Consider the following 21078-nt stretch of genomic DNA (forward strand, 5'->3'; position numbering starts at 1 on the left):
TCAACCAGATGAAAGGGAGCTTTGCCAAATATTGCGCAATAGGAGCCTCACAACCTGCCCTCTCATTCCACTGCTGATGGTAGGATTGTATGTTAATCTTCCTGTTCTACAAATCAGCAGTGCAATAAAGAATCATAATACCCAATACTAGAATCTAATTTAAAACACTTGAATCAATAATAATGAAGCAGGTGATGGTAAAATGACAAAATCCTCATAGACTGTACAACACCACTTTATTGAAAACATGTACTACAGTACACATACTGCAAATCCACTCTTCTGAGAAAATGACACTGAGACAAAAACACAAGTAACATTCATCCAATCAACGAACGTAATATACCCGGATAAAGTCTATGCTTGTAGAACTGAAATGGAGTTAAAAAAAAAAAAAAAAAAAACAATCTCCCAAAATACACTTCAAATTGAGATCATCATTGCAGATACTTGAAGGAAAAAAAAAATCAAAGCACATTGCAGCATTCAGCAAAAACCAGCGGGGCATCTATACACATAACTCTCAAGTATTTACAGCTCACAAGGATGAGGGTAAAACTCATTTCAATATTTTTGCATCATAGCAGGAATTCTCCCACCATAATCCCTCACTGCAACAGTTTTGATTCTCTGACGTTTTATGTGCTCGTTTGCGGCTCTGATAAGATGATGATACATGGGCGAGACTGTGAGGCGATGGAGATGTGGCCAAGAGCAAAGTCAATGGCGATAACACAGAGAATTATAACGAAAGAAATGCTGAGGATCGTTAATTGCGGGTGAAATTGCCCCACCCCCATCGCCTCAAAGTCTTGCCGATGTTTCACGGCTGCTGTTTTGCGACGGCAAGCAAAAAAACATTGAAACAAAGAGATAAAATTAAAACATAAGCTTAGGATCCATCCCCAAACGAAATAATGCTTAGGACTATATATATATGTTACATATACGTATATAATGAAAAAGGATTGTACATACATGATTCTAAGCAATATTACTTACACATATGTATATATGTTAACACATACACTGAATGCACTAAATATTAGGGACATCTTCCTGATATTGAGTTACAGCTCCTTTTACACAATCCACATCTCAATAGTGTCAAAGCTTAAAAATTATTCTCCAACTCATGTTTCTCTTTATCTACATCTCCTCCTTTGTGATTGATATATATTTAATAAGGTAAATCAATAAGGGGTAATGGCGTTTACCTGGATTCACCTCATCAGTGGAAAAAGAGGAAGTGTCCCTAATACTGTTTACATTCAGTTTATGTATACATGTACTAATTTTCACTCTTTGCATTTGTTTAATAACCTCCATCTTCCCAGCTTCTTTTTTTAAGGCACAACATTTGATATGAAAAGCTGACTCCTTCTGTTGGATTTGCATCCAGTTACATGATGATTATATGAATATGGCAACTTACAACAAACAAATCTGTGTAGCAGGCTGCAGATAGGATTATATGGTTTAAGGCAGACTTTCGAGATGTGCATTCGAGATCTAAGGTGCTAAAAGGAAAATACATCTGATCTGGGCCAAACGCTATATGCAAATACTTTTTTATGGTTTGATTCGTCCTACTTAGGTGCCAGATGGGTGGGGTTTGCCACATAGGACGGTGCAGTGAGTGCCAGCAAGTTTAGAAAATCACAGGAAAGTATCTTTACTGTGATTGTAACTTGACATGATCTGCACTGTCTGATGCAGTAAACCCCACCCACCTGGTACTCCAACTAGGTTAAAATAAACGCACAGTTATTTGCAGTTTCTATGCCATAAGAAAAACAAGGACAAATATAGCCGCAAGCAGCGATTGAGGGGTCCAAGCACAATTTGATAAGACAGACAGACAAAACATCACAGAACGTAGAAAGACACACACAAAAAATAACATGTTGTGAAGTTCCAAAATGCAGTCTAACACCAGCTTTTGTGTTGGCCTGTGACTTCTGTCAAGTTCATCTTTTCATATGGTCATTTGTCCAAAAATTAGAAACTTAAGACATTATGCTTGGTTATCAGAAGCTTAGTGGTGTGAGGAGACAGCGTTACTCATGGGAATTGAACCCACGATCTTCTGCATGGTAGACCTATTCATTAACCATTAAGCCACTGAGTTCACAGGGGGGCAATGGAGGGAGCACAAAAAATAGGGCCAAGTAATGAGACTGTCCAAGCTATAGGCTATTTAGAGCCTTAGAGTATTTTCACTATGGTCAACTATGGTTACAATACCACCAAATGTTGCATGCTACCTCAGAGTCGACCTGTGCACATATGTACCAAATTTGTTTAAGGTAGGCCAACAACTTCCTGACTTAGGGCAATTTTTGTATATTAGGCCTTGCCTACAAATTTTGAAAGCCAGTTGTAGCAAAACGGTATGGACTATCAAAAAACTGCTCGATAACTTTTGTGCAGGACAGTCCAGACATGCTGTGAGCGAAAATTGGTGAAGATTGGACAAAATATGTAGGAGAAGAAGCAAAAGAACTGTTTTGGACAAAATTCAACATGGTGGAAAACCTTGTGGGCTGAAATGGGAGTGGCCTATATGGATAGATGCGACTTGGCCCAAGGAATCCAGCAATCAAGGAATTTTGTTCCTATGATCTACAGTCACCGAGTTATGGCCTTTTAAAATTTGAAATGTTGCTATAGCGCCCCCTATGGGCAAAATGACACCATTTTTTTTATATTAGCTCAGACTACATACCTGCACACATGTACCAAGTTTGGTTACCATAGGACAATGTGTTCCTGAGTTATGGCGATTTTTGTGAAATAGGCCCCACCCATGACAGTTGACCAAACTTTGGAAGTCGATTATATGAAAACAGTGTGGAATATCAAAAAACTGCTCGATAACTTTTGTGCAGGACAGTCAAGACATGCTGTGTCACAAATTTGGTGACAATTGGACAAAATTTGTCGGAGGAGTAGCGAAAAAACAGTTTTGGACAAAATTCAAAATGGTGGAAAATCTAGTTAGGCGGAAATGGGCGGGGCCTATATGGATGGATGCAGAATGAACTAAGGAATCCAGGGATTGTGGCCCATACGGTTCAGAAGTTATAGGCCAGAACGTAAAGTTGCTTGTTATAGCGCCACCATGAGGCCAATTGACTTGGGTTTCGTTGCCTGAGTAGCGGCCGAGACTTTCGACGTATCTGACAAGTTTGATCGCTGTAGCTCTTACGGTTTCTGAGATCCAGATACTTTTAGGGCAGAAGAAGAAGAAGAAGACGCGGAATAATAATAATCCGAACAAAAACAATAGGGTTCCCAGCACTTCGTGCTTGGACCCCTAAAAATGAATGCATGTGTACAGTAGTGAAACATACCACAAAGCTGCAAAACAGCTGTCAGTTTAAATCATCACAGAAGCTGTTCTGACAGTTATTTCAAACATGAACGCAACAAAATAAATGCGACAAACCTATACTATATTTTAAGTTTACATTTTTCAAGTTCGGGTCTAGTTGTATGCAGGATTTAAACAAAGCAGGAGGCAGCGAAACACCCAGAAATGCAGATCTTTCTGAACAAACATGACAAATGACAGTTATGTAGACTTCAGTTTTGTAAGCCAACTGATGGAAGAGCTCTCTACCATCTTGTTTCTCTGTGTGTGTGTATGGAGAAGACAACTAGGATGTCCTGAGCAGGTTGCTGAGAACTGTAATTAGAAAGAGCAGAACAATTAATCACATAAGTTTCAAGGGATTCATTCCAAAATCGTATATACATCCATTTTTTAAAAGGCAGCTGTTACTCTCAATACATTCAACAATATTCCAAAAATATAGATGATTCCCTCCTCCAAAATGTTACTGGTTTACAGGCCTTGGGATAGCTTATAACCCATTATATGTTTAATGTCTATGTATTGGGAGAGTATGATCTAATTTTTACTAATGTTTTGCCACAAAACTCTTCCTTTATCATAATGAAATTAAATATTAAGTAGGCACATGGTGAACTATGGTGTTTGCTAAAGTGTTAGCATGGAGCCTGCTATCACTCAACATAGTGTACGCTAAAGTGTTAGCATGGAGCCTGCTATCACTCAACATAGTGTACGCTAAAGTGTTAGCATGGAGCCTGCTATCACTCAACATATGCTAAAGTGTTAGCACGGAGCCCATGGACACATGGGTGATTTTGGTGTCTATGTTCTCATCACTTGTAACAGGTAAATTGACGGTCCAGAATGTGGAGAGATTCAAATGTTTTGGAGTTCTGTGATACGTTATATCTCTCAAATGACCTCTTCTCCTTTACCTCTAAGTCCTAAACTGTGTATACTAAGCATTTATCCAGACAATTGTTCTCTATCTAATAGAGAAAGAAAAATGGTTGACCTATGTCTACTACAAGCCAGGCGCTCCACTGCCCTGTGTTGGAAGAATGTGGGTTGCCTCTCTCTAGGCCATTGGTTGAAAAACTTAACATCAAGTTTGGCTCTTGAGAAACTCACTTATACAGTTAGGAAGAAAGCTTCTGAGTTTTATAACATCTGGGAGATGTTTTTGGAATTTGTTAAAAATGGTGACATCTAAAAGGCATTGGAAGTGTGAAGTTACAGTGAAAATAACGAATCTATTGTGAGGAATGTTTGCTGTACGCTGCTCTATGTTGTGATTGTATTCTTATTTTATTTTTTCTATTCATTTTATTCATTTACTTCGTTAATTTTTCTTTCCATTGTACATTTTTGTCCTTTTTAACTTGATTATTAGCTAATTAATTATTTTCAAGTGATATTTTATTATTATTTATATACTGCCATATGTTTGATTCGGGGGAAGGTTCAGTTATTATGTACAATGTGTTAAATGTATAAAATCAATAAATATATGTTTAAAAAAAAAAAAAAAAATTGACGGTCCAACCTCCCAAAAACCTGCTGTATTCCTTTAACATCTAATTGGCTATGAATCACAGCAGTGCAAGCAATAATACTTTTCTACAGTAAACCAAGTCCCAGATAATGGCAAATCATCTTAATAGAGAAAGATACCTACCTTGAGGTTCAGAATGAGTGCCATGATGGCCCTTGCCACTCTCTGGGTCTACACCTGAATAAAGGACATTTATATCATTTGGACTATTATATATCTCCTTGACAACACCGAGTGTGATAACAGTAAAATGCCAGTTTGAATATATTGTTATACAAGACATTGCATTAAATGATGAAGTCAAAGATACTGACCTCCTTGTATCTTGAAGCAGAGCTTTTTCTTCTGGTAAGCAATATAACTGGACGCTGCACCCATAAGAGCTACTCCTATCGCACCGGCAATTCCTGCAATCTGTCCAGATCCAGCTTCTGAGAAAATACAAAGTTTGTGTATGTTAAAAACAATGTGAACATAATAATCAGTGTTCTCTATTTCCAAAACTGTGATTTGTCATTTTGTGGTTATTCCACAAGGTGGCAGTCAATAGCTTTTTATGACAGCCAGCATCAACTAACCAATAAGAGCCTGGAAAAAAAAAACTGTACTGACATGCTGAAGTTGTGTATTCTTGGATCTGCAGACAATACATTGGCAACACATACACATAATGTGCATTAACAACTTCAATGCAAACAGGAGAACATCTGTCACGGGGAAAACTAGGCCTGAACGGCATGAAGAAAAGCGAACAAAGCAGCGGTAAAAGCGGAAGTCGAACACGCCCAACCTCAAGGGCAGGGTGGGGCCGAGAGGCAGCAGACAAAAGGATCATGGCATTGAAAACGCATTGAAACAAGCCTCGCCGTTCTCCTGACATGCACAGACTGAGTCATGAGCGAGAGGTGTGTCTCGTGATGGGGTAGCGTACGAAAATAGGGCGTTGCCTGTGGGGAGAAAAACACTGGATGGCAACCGAACATGACTTACTGCTGGAAAAATGTTCAGCATGTGTACAGCGGCGTCCAACTCCAACACACACATGCAAGATACTTATAGCGGGGGTACAGAATCTGCCCGCCACACAGTGTAAATGCGTCCTTTCAATCATGGATCGTGAGATCATAAATCAAAACACATTGTGCACTCTGACCATCCCACAGCTTTTATTAAGACCATAGCAAACAGAAAAAACAAATCGATGCTGCAACTGAATCTCTATGACAATAAAATGACATCTTAAACAATACTTCCCAAAGATTTTTCTTACATTGCGACGTCAGCAGCATGGAAAACAAAGGACCTTCACAACAAACTAAAAAAGACAGTTTTAAATAAAGAGAGCCCGCCAGAAATAAATATATTGCCAGTTACCAAAGAGTACAAAAGGGACAAATCATAATGTAGGAACTGCCAGGGGGGAAAGTCATCATCTGGTCAAATGTCTTAAGTAAGTTTCAGCTCATTCAAATTGAATGTGAGTTTGCTTAATGAGCAGAAAAGGCTTGTGGTTTATGTTTGCACTTCAACACACAACGTGTTGGATTGGAGTGCTTTGAATGTTGGCTATGTGAAGAATGTGTGCTGACTACTGCTATCTGTGGCACCTCCGAGGTCTTTGGACTGAGAGCTACAGCACAGACCTTGTAGCTGCAACCATGAGAGAAAAAAACACACACACTTTAACAGACCCCTTTCCATCCACAAATATGAATATAATAATTTCTCCACATATTAGACAAGTTGTAATAAAAAGGAATAGGAAAGCAGCTTCTGCACGCTTTATCGAAGCAAGTTTCTGAGTCTTTTACAGGAAAAGCATGATAAACCCCAAAGTATTATGTAAAATTATTGATGCTTTGTGTCCACAATGGGAGATAGAATGTCCTGAAAACCATACTGAATGAATTATTATTTAGTTTTGCCAGTGGAAAAACTGGCTTCCCTCTGGCATATGACCAAACTACGCAGCAGAAAACAGCCTCCTAAAATCTAAACATTAAATCTGACTGAGCAGATCTTTATTATTATCCGGTAACCAAGAGTCAAAGCCGTCTTTTCAGTAACTTATCATGTGTCATACAGTTCATTTCTTATCATGTGTGCTATGCAATGATGAAGTGGTAAATAAACATGTGCGTAAACTCCAGTCAGTGATCGTCATAAGGCATCACAACTACCAAAATCAATTATATTTTCAGAAAATGTATGCGTTTCCCCCTTAAAGTACCGTAACTCAATACTACTAACTTTGATGTATACAATGAATTTACATCATGTCAGCTTGAAAAGGTGGGTAAACTCCATTCCACAAATAAAAAGGTGTGTTTAAGTGGGTTTATCCTCCACTACGACCTTAATGCTGTGCACTAAAAACAAATGAATGACTCACAGCACTTCATAAGCAAGAGGGATGGGTGGAGTGTGAAAGACGAAAGAAGGAATGCACACACCCAATTACAGGGTGTCTGATAAGTCTGGAACCACAGGGAGAAGAGTAACAGCATATTCTTCTGACGAGCAGTTTTCATACTCCTTTAGGCTGTGATCAGATAGGGAGCTTTTTTTGCTAGTAACAGATTCTGGTTGCTATGCAACACAAAGTTTGACAACAACTTGCAAGCTATTTAATTAGCATAAGCTAGCTAACCTGTGGGGTGAATTTGTGGAATGGTTTGGATGTGGAGTTAAAACAAAGTACAAACATAAATCAGTTCAAGACGATATACAAAAACAATATTTTTAAGAGGTATATGGATACGGAAGGGTTGTGTTAAAGGTTTAGTTTTATTTTATTGACATTGGGTGGATATTTGGGTTGAACTTAGAATTGGGACAGTTGTTTATAAATTGTATTGGGTTGTACATAGAATTGGGATAGTTGTTTTTTAAATGTATATATGAGTTTATGGATGAGTAGTTGAGAAAGGGGTAGGAAAAAATAAGTGTATACTTCTTCCTACTCCTTTTCGAACATGTAATATTTAATTTGTGTTGTTTATGATAATTTGTTTATTGAGATTGTTGTATAGGTTTATTGTTTGTTAGATTATGTTTATTAGTTCATTAGTTTATTATTTTATGAGAATGTGTTTATTGAGTTTGTTGTATAGGTTTATTGTTTATTTCATCTTATTGTTATTCTTGTTTTGTTTTTATCTTTTTTTTTTTTTTTTACATGTTCGAAATAAAAATTAGCAATCAATCAATCAATCAATCAAACCTGATGTAACAAAAAACATAGAAGATAAGGAACCCATTCTGTGGGCACATGATGTCCTCTTATAGGAGAACAGACAGTTTTATCTTCTTGTCCAAGAGTTCTGCCTCAATAGAGCCTGACTTAAGCACTGTTCTTGCACTGACATAATCATGGTGTGGCTAAAGTTGAGACATATTCAACTTCACCCAAGGGTGTACCCCAAAAAAACACGCTGCGTCCAAAATTTGAGTCACATAGTTTGGGGGCAGACACAGCAACCGACCCACTGAAAATGACTGAAAAAAGGCGGAGGCATGTTAAAAAAAAAACGTCTTATGTGATGTGAGTGTGAATAGGAAAAGAAAACAGCCACTGCACACTTTATCAAAGCAAGTTTCCGAGTTCTTTTACAGGAAAACCATGACAACTCCAAAGTATTGTGTAAAATGATTGATGCTATGTGTCGACAGTGGGGGATAGAACGTCCTGAAAACCATTGTGTCCAAAACATGAGTCACATAGTTTGGGGGCAGACACTGCAACCAAACCACTGAAAATGACTGAAAAAAGGCAGAGGCACGTTCAAAAAAGCGTCTTATGTGATCACAGCCTTCAAAAGTGAGTAATTTCCCTCTGATTCCAGACTTTTCGGACACCCGACTATATTTCTGAGGGTCCGTCCCAAGGCGTCTTCCAGAACACCTCCAACCAAACATTCGTAAACCGCCGGTCAGAGCGCTACCTCAGACCTGAGAACCAACAGGACTCTGTCAATGGGTGAGATCGCTTCCTGAGAGACCCCCGAGGGTCATGGGAAAGCCTCCAGCAGTTCCATGGCCCTCTCTAACAGGGGTGCCAGCATTTGCTTAAAGTTGGATATCCAAAAATAGACTTCCTTTGGCATCTTAGCATTTAGCATCTTCAGGAATTGGGCCCACAGAAGGTCTAGATCTGCAACGACACACAATCGTAGCAGAGTTTTAGCCAGGGCAACCCGACCAAGAGTACCAACATGGCACAAAACTAACTAACCCCAAAATGAGATAAGGTGAAACTGTAATGATGGGGAAGTTGGGTTGTTGTAGCAGCAAAATAATAATAGAATGGAAATGTATTTTTTTTTTTAAATGAATACGAATATAGAAAATGGGGGGGGGGTATTAAATCTAACGCAACTGTGTCAAGAATTCCTAGGTGTCAAGAAGATATTATGTGGAAATGTGAATGGAAAGTATGATTTGTTTTGATACAAAGAGAGCTACAATGCTTGTAATACTTTAAAAGTCTTTAAAAGAGTCTGGTAGAGAAAATACACGTATGTAATGTTAACAGTGACGGGTATTAATGAGCTAGTGGTGCTTTCAAAATGCGGATATGACAATGACGACACAAGCATAAGAAGACATCCGAAACGAAAAATCAACACACGTCTCGGTCTACCAAGGTGAACAGAAGCAATCATAGCACACGCAACACCGCAGCTTCCTCTGAGACAGGAAACAGGAAATTCCCAACAAGTGCTCCGAAAAAATATAATTTCTACGGGGATAGATAACCATGGCCACCATGACGCTGACAAGGTCAAGACAAAAGACAGAAGTTTCTCCCAAAACAGCACAGAAAAGAATATTTAAATTTACCTTGAGGCGTATCACCAGCGCCACCTGTGAGGAATAACAGAGTGGAATTAATCTCTAATGTTGCAGCTGAAGGCAAGTCATTTGTTTATAGGGTTAACCAGATATGACACTGATATTTATGTATTGAAATTTTCAATATCTTTAATGATTTTATTATAAAATCCCAAGATTTTAGTATTTTACTTAGAACTTTATTCTTGTCAGGGTGGAAAAGCTGCTGAAACAGCATTTAGACCATCATGAGACTAGGGCTGGGTATCGCCACTGATTTCCCAAATCGTTTCGATTCCGATTCACAAGATCCCGATTCGATTTGATTTCCGATTTGATTTGATTCGATTCAATATCAATTCGGTTAGGGATATTTCAGCTACAATATAAATTTTGCTTGGATATGAAAGAGATTCTCAGAGAACTAATGCTGTAAATTGTACAAGGAACCCTATAACCTGGTGCATTATTAAAAAATATTAATGTTTACATTAAGAATTGACCCCAAAGCAGTTACATTAATGTACTTTTTATTTAACATGACCAACACACTACAGCAGTCAACACAATATAGTGCAAGTTGTGCAACTCTACAGACTCTACAGGCATATATTGGACATATATTAAAAGATCAATCTCAGAATTTTATGAATCGATATCGGATCATTCAAATGAAGATCGATTTGAATCGGAAAATCGATTTTTTAAACCCAGCCCTACATGAAACACTAAAACTCTCCATTGAAAGCCAGAATAATGATAATAATGGTAATATGGTAATAGTGCTAAAAGTGCTCAAAATGAAGACCACATTTCCCATAAACCCCTTTGCTTCCTTTCCTCGTGGTTTAATGACATTGCAATGTCTAACCCTCATTATTTCTTTGAATAAACTAAAGCTAATACACCGAAAGTAGAATAAAACTGTACCATGTGGATCGGAGCCAGGGTCCTGGGCATGGCCTAGATTCAAAACCAAACAGAGAAAAGCCAAGTGAGACACTTTGGAGGGTGATTTAACTCTTTTTTAACTTCTTTTCCAGCCTTCCTTCCTGCAAACAGCAAAAGCCCCGAAGACGAAACGCCGTGTACGAATGTTTTGTGCTGCCTCTCTAAATAGAAATGGACAATAATAGAACAGCATTCGTGCCCCTCTGGTGTGCTTCCCCTTTAGTGAAGAAGTTAGGGTCTCTGTGTCCATACTATGATATACCGCTACTGAGTCATTTCATGTTTTGCTTTAAAGCATTTGTATAATCCCAGGGGAAAGGGTCTGTGCGAGGGCGGAAACACTGCCAGCATAGTTGCAGTTTAATGACAGGTTATTCCAGTTCATATCCACCCCTCTGGTTCATGCGTACTATCATGCAGAATCAGATCTGAATAACAGGCATGTGGCTCTAATTACACTGGTAAGCTTAGGGGTTTTTTCTTCTTTTCCCCGTTTTCTTTCTTCGGGAAAAGAACGAGTAATTACTTCCATGCTCTGACTCAGCGAGCGTACGGAGGGAGAGGAGGACAAAGAAAAGGGTTTGAATCTAAATAAGCTCTGTTTGAATTTGGCAGCAGTGGGTGTTGTTTGTTTTCAAATGCTAGCACCTTTGAGAAAACTCGTATTAACCGTGATTCCTTTAGTCATTGAACACTGAAAATGGGCTTTTTCAGTCTTCAGTTGATAGATGTAATTTCAGAATCTTAGAGAGAACCTGACACACAATAGGTTTTTTTCTTTTCTAGTTGTGCAACAGTGAAGAAGTCATGAAAAACCATGACAACCCATAACAAAACATAGCTGCCAACGTCTTGTGTATTTAGTCAGCAGTGGTGGGGCAACACAACTAGAAAATTGTCATCATTGCTTGATAAAATGAGGAAGAATAACATATACTGTAATATCTCAAACATAAACAAGTACTTTTATCCTCATAAGCTACGTTCACACTGCAGCTGAAAGTGTCCCAATTCAGATTGTTTCCCCCTCACGTGACACAGATATGGTGGTTTCTAATCAGTGTGTACTCCCAATTCCCAAATTTGTCAGCATTGTCATGACAATAAGTAAATGTTATGTCATTCTCCTGTGATAAATGTCATACTTTTTAGTGCCATGGCAACTTGGCTGAGCAACGTTAGCATGAAGGACAACAAGACACAACAATGAAAAGTAAGACAAATACCGACTTGACGCGTCAATTCAGTACTTTGTATCTTTTCGACATCACGGCCAATTCATATTGCTGTGGGATATAGGTGACATCCTAAAATAGATATGAACTGACATCCAAAAAAAAATCTGATATGAGCAGCAATTCAGAATAGGAATGGAGGCCTGCAATGTGAACGTAGCTTTAACGTATCCAGGTGAGTTTTGGCCAAGCAACCTGCACTAACAAACAAAACTAGGACCAAAAATCGCAACAGCGGTGCTACCAAAACCAAAATGGCCTCAACCAACACTTTTACAAAAAAATGATGTCCTACCTCCACCTCCTCCTGACTTGCCCCCATCAGGCTTGTAGTCCCCTCCGCCCACTTCGAACAAGTCTTTGTCATCAAACGATCCCCCACCTTTAAGAAATGATCAATAAAAGCTTGATTAAAGGATGAGTTTGGTCAAATTCACAGACATTTTGTATACGTCTATGTTGGCTTTTCTCTAAATATATCATGGTTCGGGAATTGCTGAGATGGCAGTTTTGGTGCTATCTATCTATCAGCATATTTAATGATTTCCCCTCCTGGCTCATTTTCAGCTAGAACTTGCCAGTCTACCAGAAGGTGATTTCTCAGGTTTAACCCATTTGTAATGGTGGCAGTAATATTCCTGTTGGCACTAATATGTGTCATTACAAGTACAGTACAGAGACCATGTATTGATTTACCTGCTGAACATAGATTACACCAAAATATTTCTGTACATTAGATTCTCCACTGCATGACACTTCCGGTCCTGGATGGAATTAATATTTATGTAATCAAGGAGTAAAGAGACCAGAAATCAGTTTGAAACATTCGTAGACTTACCCCCTCCATTCGGTTTAAAAGCGGGTTTGTCAGGTTTGGGATTGGGATCTGTGGGTAGAAAGACATGAAGTACGTCAATAAGCAGGTAAATGTAGTAAACAGCAGATGCATTAAGGTGACCTGAAGGCAGAGGGTCTGCAGGGAGCAAAATCACCAGTGGATTATAAAGTAAGAATGAATCACCCGAAACTGATTGTAAGCCAAAAGATAAGGTGGACGGGCCAGAAACACATAAAAGCGGGAACCAGAGAAGAAGACGCAAGAGAACCCAGAACCAAATAAACCTGAATATACAGAGATTAAAGCAGAAACCCAACAGGAGAATCAATTGAGCAGATTTCAGTAGAGTGACATTAAAGTTAGGGTTAGACCAATACATAAGTTTGCCGGTATACCAGGCTGATATTGGTTTATTATTAAAAATTGGTTATCATCCATCTCTGATATGCTGGAGATGATGCAGCTTGTTGGATTATTGTGAAAATGATCAATACTAAACTGGCTGTCCATGGGCAGACCTTAACCTGAATTGATTCTGATGCAAAAATAAATGCATATGCATGAATATTTTATTTTTCACATTCTTATCCTGGGATTCAGTGATGAGTTTTAGTGTCCCATAATGGTCTAAATGCTGTTTCAGAGGCTTTTCCACCCTGACAAGAAGAAAATCCTGAAGGAAACACTGAAACCTTGTAATTTTTGGGGATATTTTTGGCATGAAAATGGTCAAATTTTAAGACAGTAAATAAACAAAATGTCAGCTTCGATCCAAAAATATTGGTATCGGACTTCAAAAATCCATACTGGTCAAACCCTAATTAGAATCCCTTCTAGTTTCATGTGAGAGACTATTTCCCAAGAGCACCTATCACTGACAACTTTACCTGGACCGAGAGCATCCTCTAGATCAAATCCAAAGCCATCTAGGAATGTAGAACATCAAAGAAATACAATACTCTTTAAATTCGCCTTGACTCTCCAAATCTTTCTCATGTTTTTGCCTTTCTGTTGCCTTTGCCGGCAAAACTTTATTACATCTAACTTGTGATAAGTGTGGAATTCTGCTTCAATTAGCATTTAGTCAGGTGCAGTGCTGTTCTTACCGCCGCCAGACGGCTTCTTCGGATCTGCTGGTGGACGAGCAGGAGCTTTGGTGGGTCCTGAAAGATTGAAAGAGGCATTAGAGTGGGTGCAAGAAGTCCTACATGGATACAAAATGAAAGCATGAAAAGTGAGTAAATTAAAACATATCATTAAAATAAGGTACCAAAATCTAAGGCATCCAGAAGATCCAGCCCATCTGAGACCACAAAGAGAAAAACACTACTGAGGTGATACATTACAGACATACTCTGTAAATCACAATCACTTCCAATCACGATTCACTTTTATCATTTACATAGTATTAGATTCACTAGTAAGAATATATAATACAAATATTTTTGCTGTGAATGACAGCTTACCGCCACCGCCACCGCCACCGCCACCGGCAGCTGGTTTCTTAGGCTTCTCAGTCACTGGGTCTGACGGGGGAGCGCAAACCATTGTTATAACATTTTGTCAACGTCAGAAAATGTTTTCCATGTTTTTTTTACTGATGTACCGTAGGTTTGATGTCAACACAGAAGAAAAACAATGGCTTAAACCTGAAAAATGTAATTTACCTGGTCCAAAAGCATCAGAAAGGTCTAGCTCACCACCTGGAAGGGGAAAGAAGAAGATGTGTAATTGCCCAAAAAGCCTTAGTCACCTGAATCCTTAAGCTTAACAAACATTTTAATCCATTTTAGGTTTTGAGTGGAGTGATGGATTCAAAACACATCAATGAAAGACTGTGAGTTGGACTGTAATGCACATACACAATTTAAAACTTAGAGTTTCAGGTCATGTAGAGCATTCACGCACCAAATGAATTGGATTGAAAATGATTGCAAGTACATTGGCTTTCCGAACAGACCAGTATAGTACTTCATTTGAAGTCTGACATTGACATCATAGTTTGTGGGTTATCCCCACCGCAAATGCCCTCTTCTACAGACTTAAGAAAACATCTTTGTTTGGTACAGATCCCTGCAAAAAACACACCATAATCATTTTAACACGTTTTTCAATGAAAATGAGAATAATGATGTAAAAATTATCATTCCCTCTAATATCGCAAATCATATTGCAATTGCAATATCAGTCAAAATAATCGCAATTAGATATTTTTTCAAAATCGTTAAGCCCTAGTATGAAGGTGAGTCAGGCTCAAAACATCTGAGAATATGCACAATAGATTATAACTTGTGTTTTGGGATTTTTAGTCCCAGAAAATATGTAATACAAGCATGTGTAGGAAATGTTACCCAACTGTAACATTAAATGCTCAAATTTATCCATGAGAGCTAGAGTTGCCTATTGTTGGTTTGTGTTAGCCTGGTTGTTGTCTAGCTAGTTCTCTAGCCTTGCTAGCTGGTTGGATTGATAGTAGCAAAAGAAACATCAATGTAGTAACGCTATTTTAATTTTTTTTTTTTTTTATCACAGATCAAATAATGCCATTAATTTCAGAACCTTATTAACCTCAACATAGTCTACTCTGCTCTCATGTACTTTTTAAATTTCATGGGAAAGATCATAATATAGTAGTTCAGTAACTTTTAATTGAGCGATTTTTACACCAGTAATTTTACTTTGAAATATAAATGTAAAAATTGCATTTTTGTAAAATTTTAGCAAAATAACAGTACTTCTACTAGAACAGGATATTTTGCACTTGAATACAGTTTTTTTTTTTTTTAAATATGACAACTCAGTAATTACAGCTCCACAAATCTATAGTTACATCACCATGTGTGGTATCTGTCAAAGTTTTAACAACTAGGCCTATCCATCCAGCCAGGACACAACAAAACCATTTAGTACTGTTAATCTTGCAGTATGAAAGATAATTGAGCAACTCCAACTGTTGGATGTAATCATGGATGTTATTCTAGCTAGACTTGTGCGACAGATGCAAACCATTGGTTTTAGGTTTCTCCGGGACCTTCGGGACCTTCGGTGCATCTGTTGGATCTAGGGAACAAAGAAGAATGACCGGTGTTATTAACTGACAGCAAATGAACGAACATTTCACTTGAATTCATGTCTGCTTTACAATACTGCCGCTGTATATGGTAGGAATACTGTATGTCTGTAAGGCTAGGCGCAGATCCAGTTTGTGCTTATTTGCATCCTGCATATGGCCATCAACTTTTAAGGAATATACAGTATATACAGTACAAAATGTCATACTTAAGATCTATTGAAGCAGTCACTCACCATCGAGATCAAAGGCATCTGCCAGGTTAAAGTCTGCATGAGGAAGACATGAATACAGTTACAAAACAAAATCAGGCTAACACTGGTTGCTACAATTTGACCTGACGGACCAATGTGACAACATGAAAGTCTAAGAGGTTCCTTCACACGCACAGTAGTTCGTTTTTCAAGCTCAGCTGTACATTTAGATCAATTCTGATTCTTAACTACTATGGATGGGACGATATGCTTATTTCACGATTCGATAACGCGATATGGGGTTCACGTTTCGATATAACCACGATACAATGTAATACATAAAAGTTAAGTGACAACAAAGTCTGACTGTGCAGAATGATGTTTATTTCTGAGCCACAAATCTTTCTAGCAATGGCATTGGCTGCTAGAATGTAGGCCTAAACAATTTAAAAATGTCATTACAAAGTGTAAATAATATAATTTGGATGGAGAGCTTGTGAAATTGTGATGGTCAAGCTGCCACATTTGTGATTACTACAGCAGAATAAAATGTAGCTAATGTGGCGATTAATTTTTCTGCCCCACGATACGTATCGTCACAATGTTGTATTGCGATATATTGAATTTCAATATATCGTCCCATCCCTATTAACTAGGGCTGGGCGATAATTCAATATTATCATTTATCGTCTTTCAGTGGAATCATATCGTGATGATATGAAGATATTTTAATATCGTGACACACATTTCTGCTGTCTGAATTGATGATAACAAGCAAATTTTACTTAAAAACTCATAAAATGAGGTATGGTAGGAATATTATTTGAAAATTTCGGTGTTGTTTGACACCACACCTAACATTACCATTCGGTTCAATGAGATGAACATTAATTTGATTATTCAATGTGATTTTGCATACGTGAACCATATCGTGATATATATTGATATCAAGAAAAATCCTTATGATTATCATGATATTGATTTCAACCATATTGCCCAGCCCTACTATCAACTACTATTCATCCACTGCTTTCCACCAACCATTCATGCCTCTAACAACTTTAGCAAAACCACCGATCACATTACATTCTGTAGTGTTCCTACATAACAGAAATACACATGCGTGCAGTGTTTGGGTTTTGCAGGGAGTCACGCTGTAAATATGTTGGTTGCTAAGGCCTGCTGATACTTGGAGCAGCTTGGTTGGCATGAGTCAGCACTGAAACTAGTGAGTGCTTTCCCCACAGAAAAGCATATGCCAACACTCTTTGCCCAGGAGGCTACTGTAAAATATCACGATATTCACAAAAATACTGCGATATTCGCAAAAATATTGCGATATTCGCGAAATATCACGATGTTCTATATTATCCAATATCAGCCCGAGCCTATTTAAAATTGGATATGGGTGTCATCCATCCCTTTTTTTTACTCTACAAGGGTGTCAGTCTTTGAAGCCTGCCATGAAACCTGACTCACCCTGCCTCACAGAGCTGCTGACCCAAAAAAACTTTGTTTGTATGGGTTTCCATGGAGAGTCTTAGTGATGATCTAAATGCTGTTTCAGAGGCTTTTCCACCCTGACAAGAGTAACATGCTGCAAAGATGTACTTTTTGGGAATCTGTTGACATGAAAATTGGCAAATTTTAAGATACTGATATCGGCACATAATATCGGCTACGAGTAGCAGTCTTGAAACTTCCATATGGGCCTGGTGTAACCCTACTTCTTCAAACAGAGCGTGCCATCTCTGTCTTGCATGCTTGTGGTTGACCCTACCAGTCCTCAACCACATTTGTACAGGAAGTAAAGACAGCAGCCAGACAGACAATGGGGAATTTATTTAGAGAGTTACCAGCTAACAGAGCTCATAGACACACTGCGTTGCCTTTGTCTGTTCATTTGTCAGTTCGTTTTATCAGAAGCAAGCAAGACTATGATTTTACATGCCTTTTTGATTGCTGTGTCTATTGTACGGCCTTCTGTAGGCCTGTTGATTTAGCACATCCTGAATACTGTAAATTCACATATTTTTCTAATTTGCTATATTGATAGTAGGGCTGGGCGATAATTCAATATTATCGTTTATCGTCTTTCAGTGGAATCATATCGTGATATGAAGATATTTTGATATCGTGACACACATTTCTGCTGTCTAAATTGATGATGACAAGCAAAGTTTATTTAAAAACTCTCATAAAATGAGGTATGGTAGGAATATTATTTGAAAATTTCAGTTTTGTTTGACATCACACCTAACATTACCATTCGAATGTTCATTCAATGAGATGAACATTCATTTGATTATTTAACGTGATTTTAACATTAACCATATCATGATATATATTGATATCGAGAAAAATCCTTATGATTATCATGATATTGATTTCAACCATATCACAAAGCCCTAATTAATAGATATTGTACATGTATCAAGATTTTTATATATTTTCATATCGCACAGATTTTTCATTCAGTTTTTGTTCTGCTGCCATTATTCTGCACAACCTCCTACTGTAGTTCATTTTTATCCTACTTTCCATCCATGCATTTCTACTTAACAGCTTCTAGTGTTGAAGTTGTCTGTTTTAACATGTTCAGTACCCCCATATGCTATATTTTGGATCATTAAAGTCTCATCTTATCTTATGCTAATAATAAGGAAGGTGCTACTAAGGTGCTGAGATGCTTTTACCATCTTCCCTCATCTCATCTAATCTCATTTCATCTCATCTCATCTCATCTCGACTGCATAACGTTGATGGTAGTGAAACCTTTGGGTTGCTGCTTCCCCTTTAGCAGGAAAGTGGTTTCCTGTCAAGTTTTATTCCTGCATTTTGGCTGATTTTAAACCACATTCTGTCCACAGACGTGTGCTGATTTATATTCATGATGCTCTCTCATCATCCCCGAGTGTTCTCCTGTCCTAGGTGAAGTGCACAGGCAGTGGATGACTATACTGCTCAGGGGCCCCTGGGCTAAACTTTTTATAGGCAAACCAAACCTACCTGAGTTTCTACCCGAAAAATGTGAAAAACATCTTGTCTCCGGAATTTATCAGATGCACACATCACAAGCTGTTTTCACTTCAGGCAACTATTCCAGTGCAATAGAAAAGAAACCCTGCAAATCTTCTCTGATGAGAGAAATCATGTGTTACATCTCAACAGTGATAAAAATAACTGATTTAATCAACCGGCACAAGTAATCCCAGAAGTACCACTACATAATCTCACTTGACCAAAGGCCTACAGCATAGCCTATATCAATTATCTATCCACAACACCCTTACCATGCCCATACCACACAGACAACAACTTTGGGGCCTCTGTGATTTGGGCCCCAGCCTGGGCTAGAGGCAAGGTAAGCCTGTGTGCATAGAGGTAAACCTGGGCCCTTGCAAGTTTTGAGAAATCCTTCATTCAACGGGTCTCAGTTCAAGGAAGTAGCTCAGTTTCTGGGGGTCACAGATAGGGTCTCTAGGGTTCCTAGACTCACTTGAATATCAAATTGAAGTTCTTTCGCAATGAATTTCAATGTCTGGTGTGGTGAAATCCAAGGACTCGAAATGGGCATGTTTTGGACATGACACTGGTCAAAATTAGACACCATACAGGCCTTTTTACGCTTGATCTTGTCAAGTCAAGAAATCATGGTGAAATGATTCACTTTATACAGTGTTTTCCTCAGGATGTGTTCATCCTAGGACAGAGAGCTTAGACACATAGGTGAATTTGGGTGCTATATTTTAGTAAAAGTAGGCTACTTTCAAGGCCATATTTTATTTTTTCTCATATCCACAGACTTTTTTGCCTGTCATGATGTAGGCCCACAGGTATGCACATAATGGAAAATGGGAATGGATTCATAAGGATGAGTTAGTTACTGACCAATTACAGAGGACTGCTGCAAATGATACATGAGTAAACTTTTCCAGTTCACAATCATATTAGTCCAGACTGCAACATGTCCTAGGTTAGATAACATGCCCTGTAACTGCCAACTAACTTCACTAAGTTTTGTAAACTTAGCCTCATTAAGCCAGGCGTCACCTTAAAAGGCAGGGAAGCTTAAATACATACCATAACCATGTAGTAATCATTATACAACCTACCGACCTCTAATAATAGTGTAAGAAGGGACACTTTAGCCCAAAAGTAAGCTTACCTTGTGTTACTGTTTCAGTAACAAGGAATAGAAGTAAAACGATCCTCAAAACAAGCTTCATGTCGACTGTAATGTTCCACTTTTTTTCGCAGCTAGCCTACTTTAGACAAAGTTATATCTATCCGAGAAAAAAAAGTAGTTGTAGTACTTTGAAGTAGTCTTGGTTACCTATGTTTTGTCATTTGTTTAAAGAGGCTATGTGCGGACACAGCGTTCTTGTGTGGACTGGGACTGAAGGCGAACCCAGTTTGGTGTCCTGTTTCAGTCTGTTATGAGTCAACTTTCCCTTTGAAAGCACAGACTGGGTGTGGCAGCGTTTGAGAGGGGCGTTAAATAAGTCATAAAAAAAATCCCAAATAAACACAGTCTAAGCATGCGTATTATCTCAGAAACATAAGCATTATTTTATACAGGAATGTAATGGAAGCTAAACCCAGGCTTAACTCACGTAAAGTTTAGCCACCATTTAACTTGTGGAACAAAGTTTAGCTAGCCGTTCTCTTGTATGGAGAGAACGTCAACTTCTCGCCGAACTCCGTTCAAAAATGTGGCAGTTTAATCCGTCCTTGCTTGTCGGCAAACGTGTCCACCTGATAGAAAATGACATAAGACCTTTCTCAAATCATTAGCTTTCAACTTTTAGAACTGGTGTGCCTGTTAGTATTATGCTATTTTGGTTATTCGCAATCTTCTTTCATCAAAACCATAGCGGGAGGCGGTAGCGAGCAGTGTGAAGCAATTATAAAAGTTGATATTGTATTGAAATAAGGTGCTGCTTGGTGGATCCAGTGTATGCCGAATTTACCAGGACACCCTTATTAGTAATAAAAGGTCTTAAAATGTATTCTACGAGGTATGCGTCTTTACCGACCA

The 21078-nt window shown here is 38.3% G+C and overlaps 1 protein-coding gene across 5 annotated transcripts; it reads right to left on the reverse strand.

Annotated features, from left to right (window-relative positions):
* Positions 1-219: 219 nt before the first annotated feature.
* On the reverse strand, positions 220-20460 carry cd99 (CD99 molecule). Of its 5 annotated transcripts, none has more exons than XM_071528489.1 (15): positions 20206-20460; positions 16080-16112; positions 15780-15833; positions 14441-14476; positions 14246-14299; positions 14044-14076; positions 13880-13936; positions 13661-13699; positions 12774-12821; positions 12231-12317; positions 10680-10712; positions 9759-9782; positions 5231-5347; positions 5040-5093; positions 220-3691 (listed from the first exon to the last, which is right to left on the reverse strand). In XM_071528489.1, the coding sequence occupies exons 1-15, from the start codon at positions 20264-20266 to the stop codon at positions 3663-3665; spliced, it is 759 nt and encodes a 252-aa protein (XP_071384590.1). In that variant the 5' UTR covers positions 20267-20460; the 3' UTR covers positions 220-3662. The 5 variants fall into 5 exon arrangements, with proteins under 5 accessions (XP_071384590.1, XP_071384589.1, XP_071384592.1 ...); XM_071528488.1 differs by having other exon boundaries at positions 14240-14299; XM_071528491.1 differs by lacking the exon at positions 13661-13699.
* Between the last annotated feature and the right edge of the window lie 618 nt (positions 20461-21078).

This window comes from Centroberyx affinis, unplaced genomic scaffold (genome assembly GCF_046629955.1).
Source record: "Centroberyx affinis isolate AG114_WGS23_722 - 3 ecotype Tasmania unplaced genomic scaffold, CSIRO-AGI_Caff_v1 ptg001680l_1, whole genome shotgun sequence".
Taxonomy (NCBI): Eukaryota; Metazoa; Chordata; class Actinopteri; order Beryciformes; family Berycidae; genus Centroberyx; species Centroberyx affinis.

What these genes read in the sequence shown, in the direction of transcription:
- cd99 (XM_071528488.1), bottom strand. Translation starts at nt 20,266, where the DNA reads ATGAAGCTTGTTTTGAGGATCGTTTTACTTCTATTCCTTGTTACTGAA. An exon ending in TTCTGATGCTTTTGGACCAG is followed by an intron (nt 14,300 to 14,440) that starts GTAAATTACATT and finishes CTCCCCCGTCAG; the next exon opens with ACCCAGTGACTGAGAAGCCT. An exon ending in TCTGGATGCCTTAGATTTTG is followed by an intron (nt 13,937 to 14,043) that starts GTACCTTATTTT and finishes TCAATCTTTCAG; the next exon opens with GACCCACCAAAGCTCCTGCT.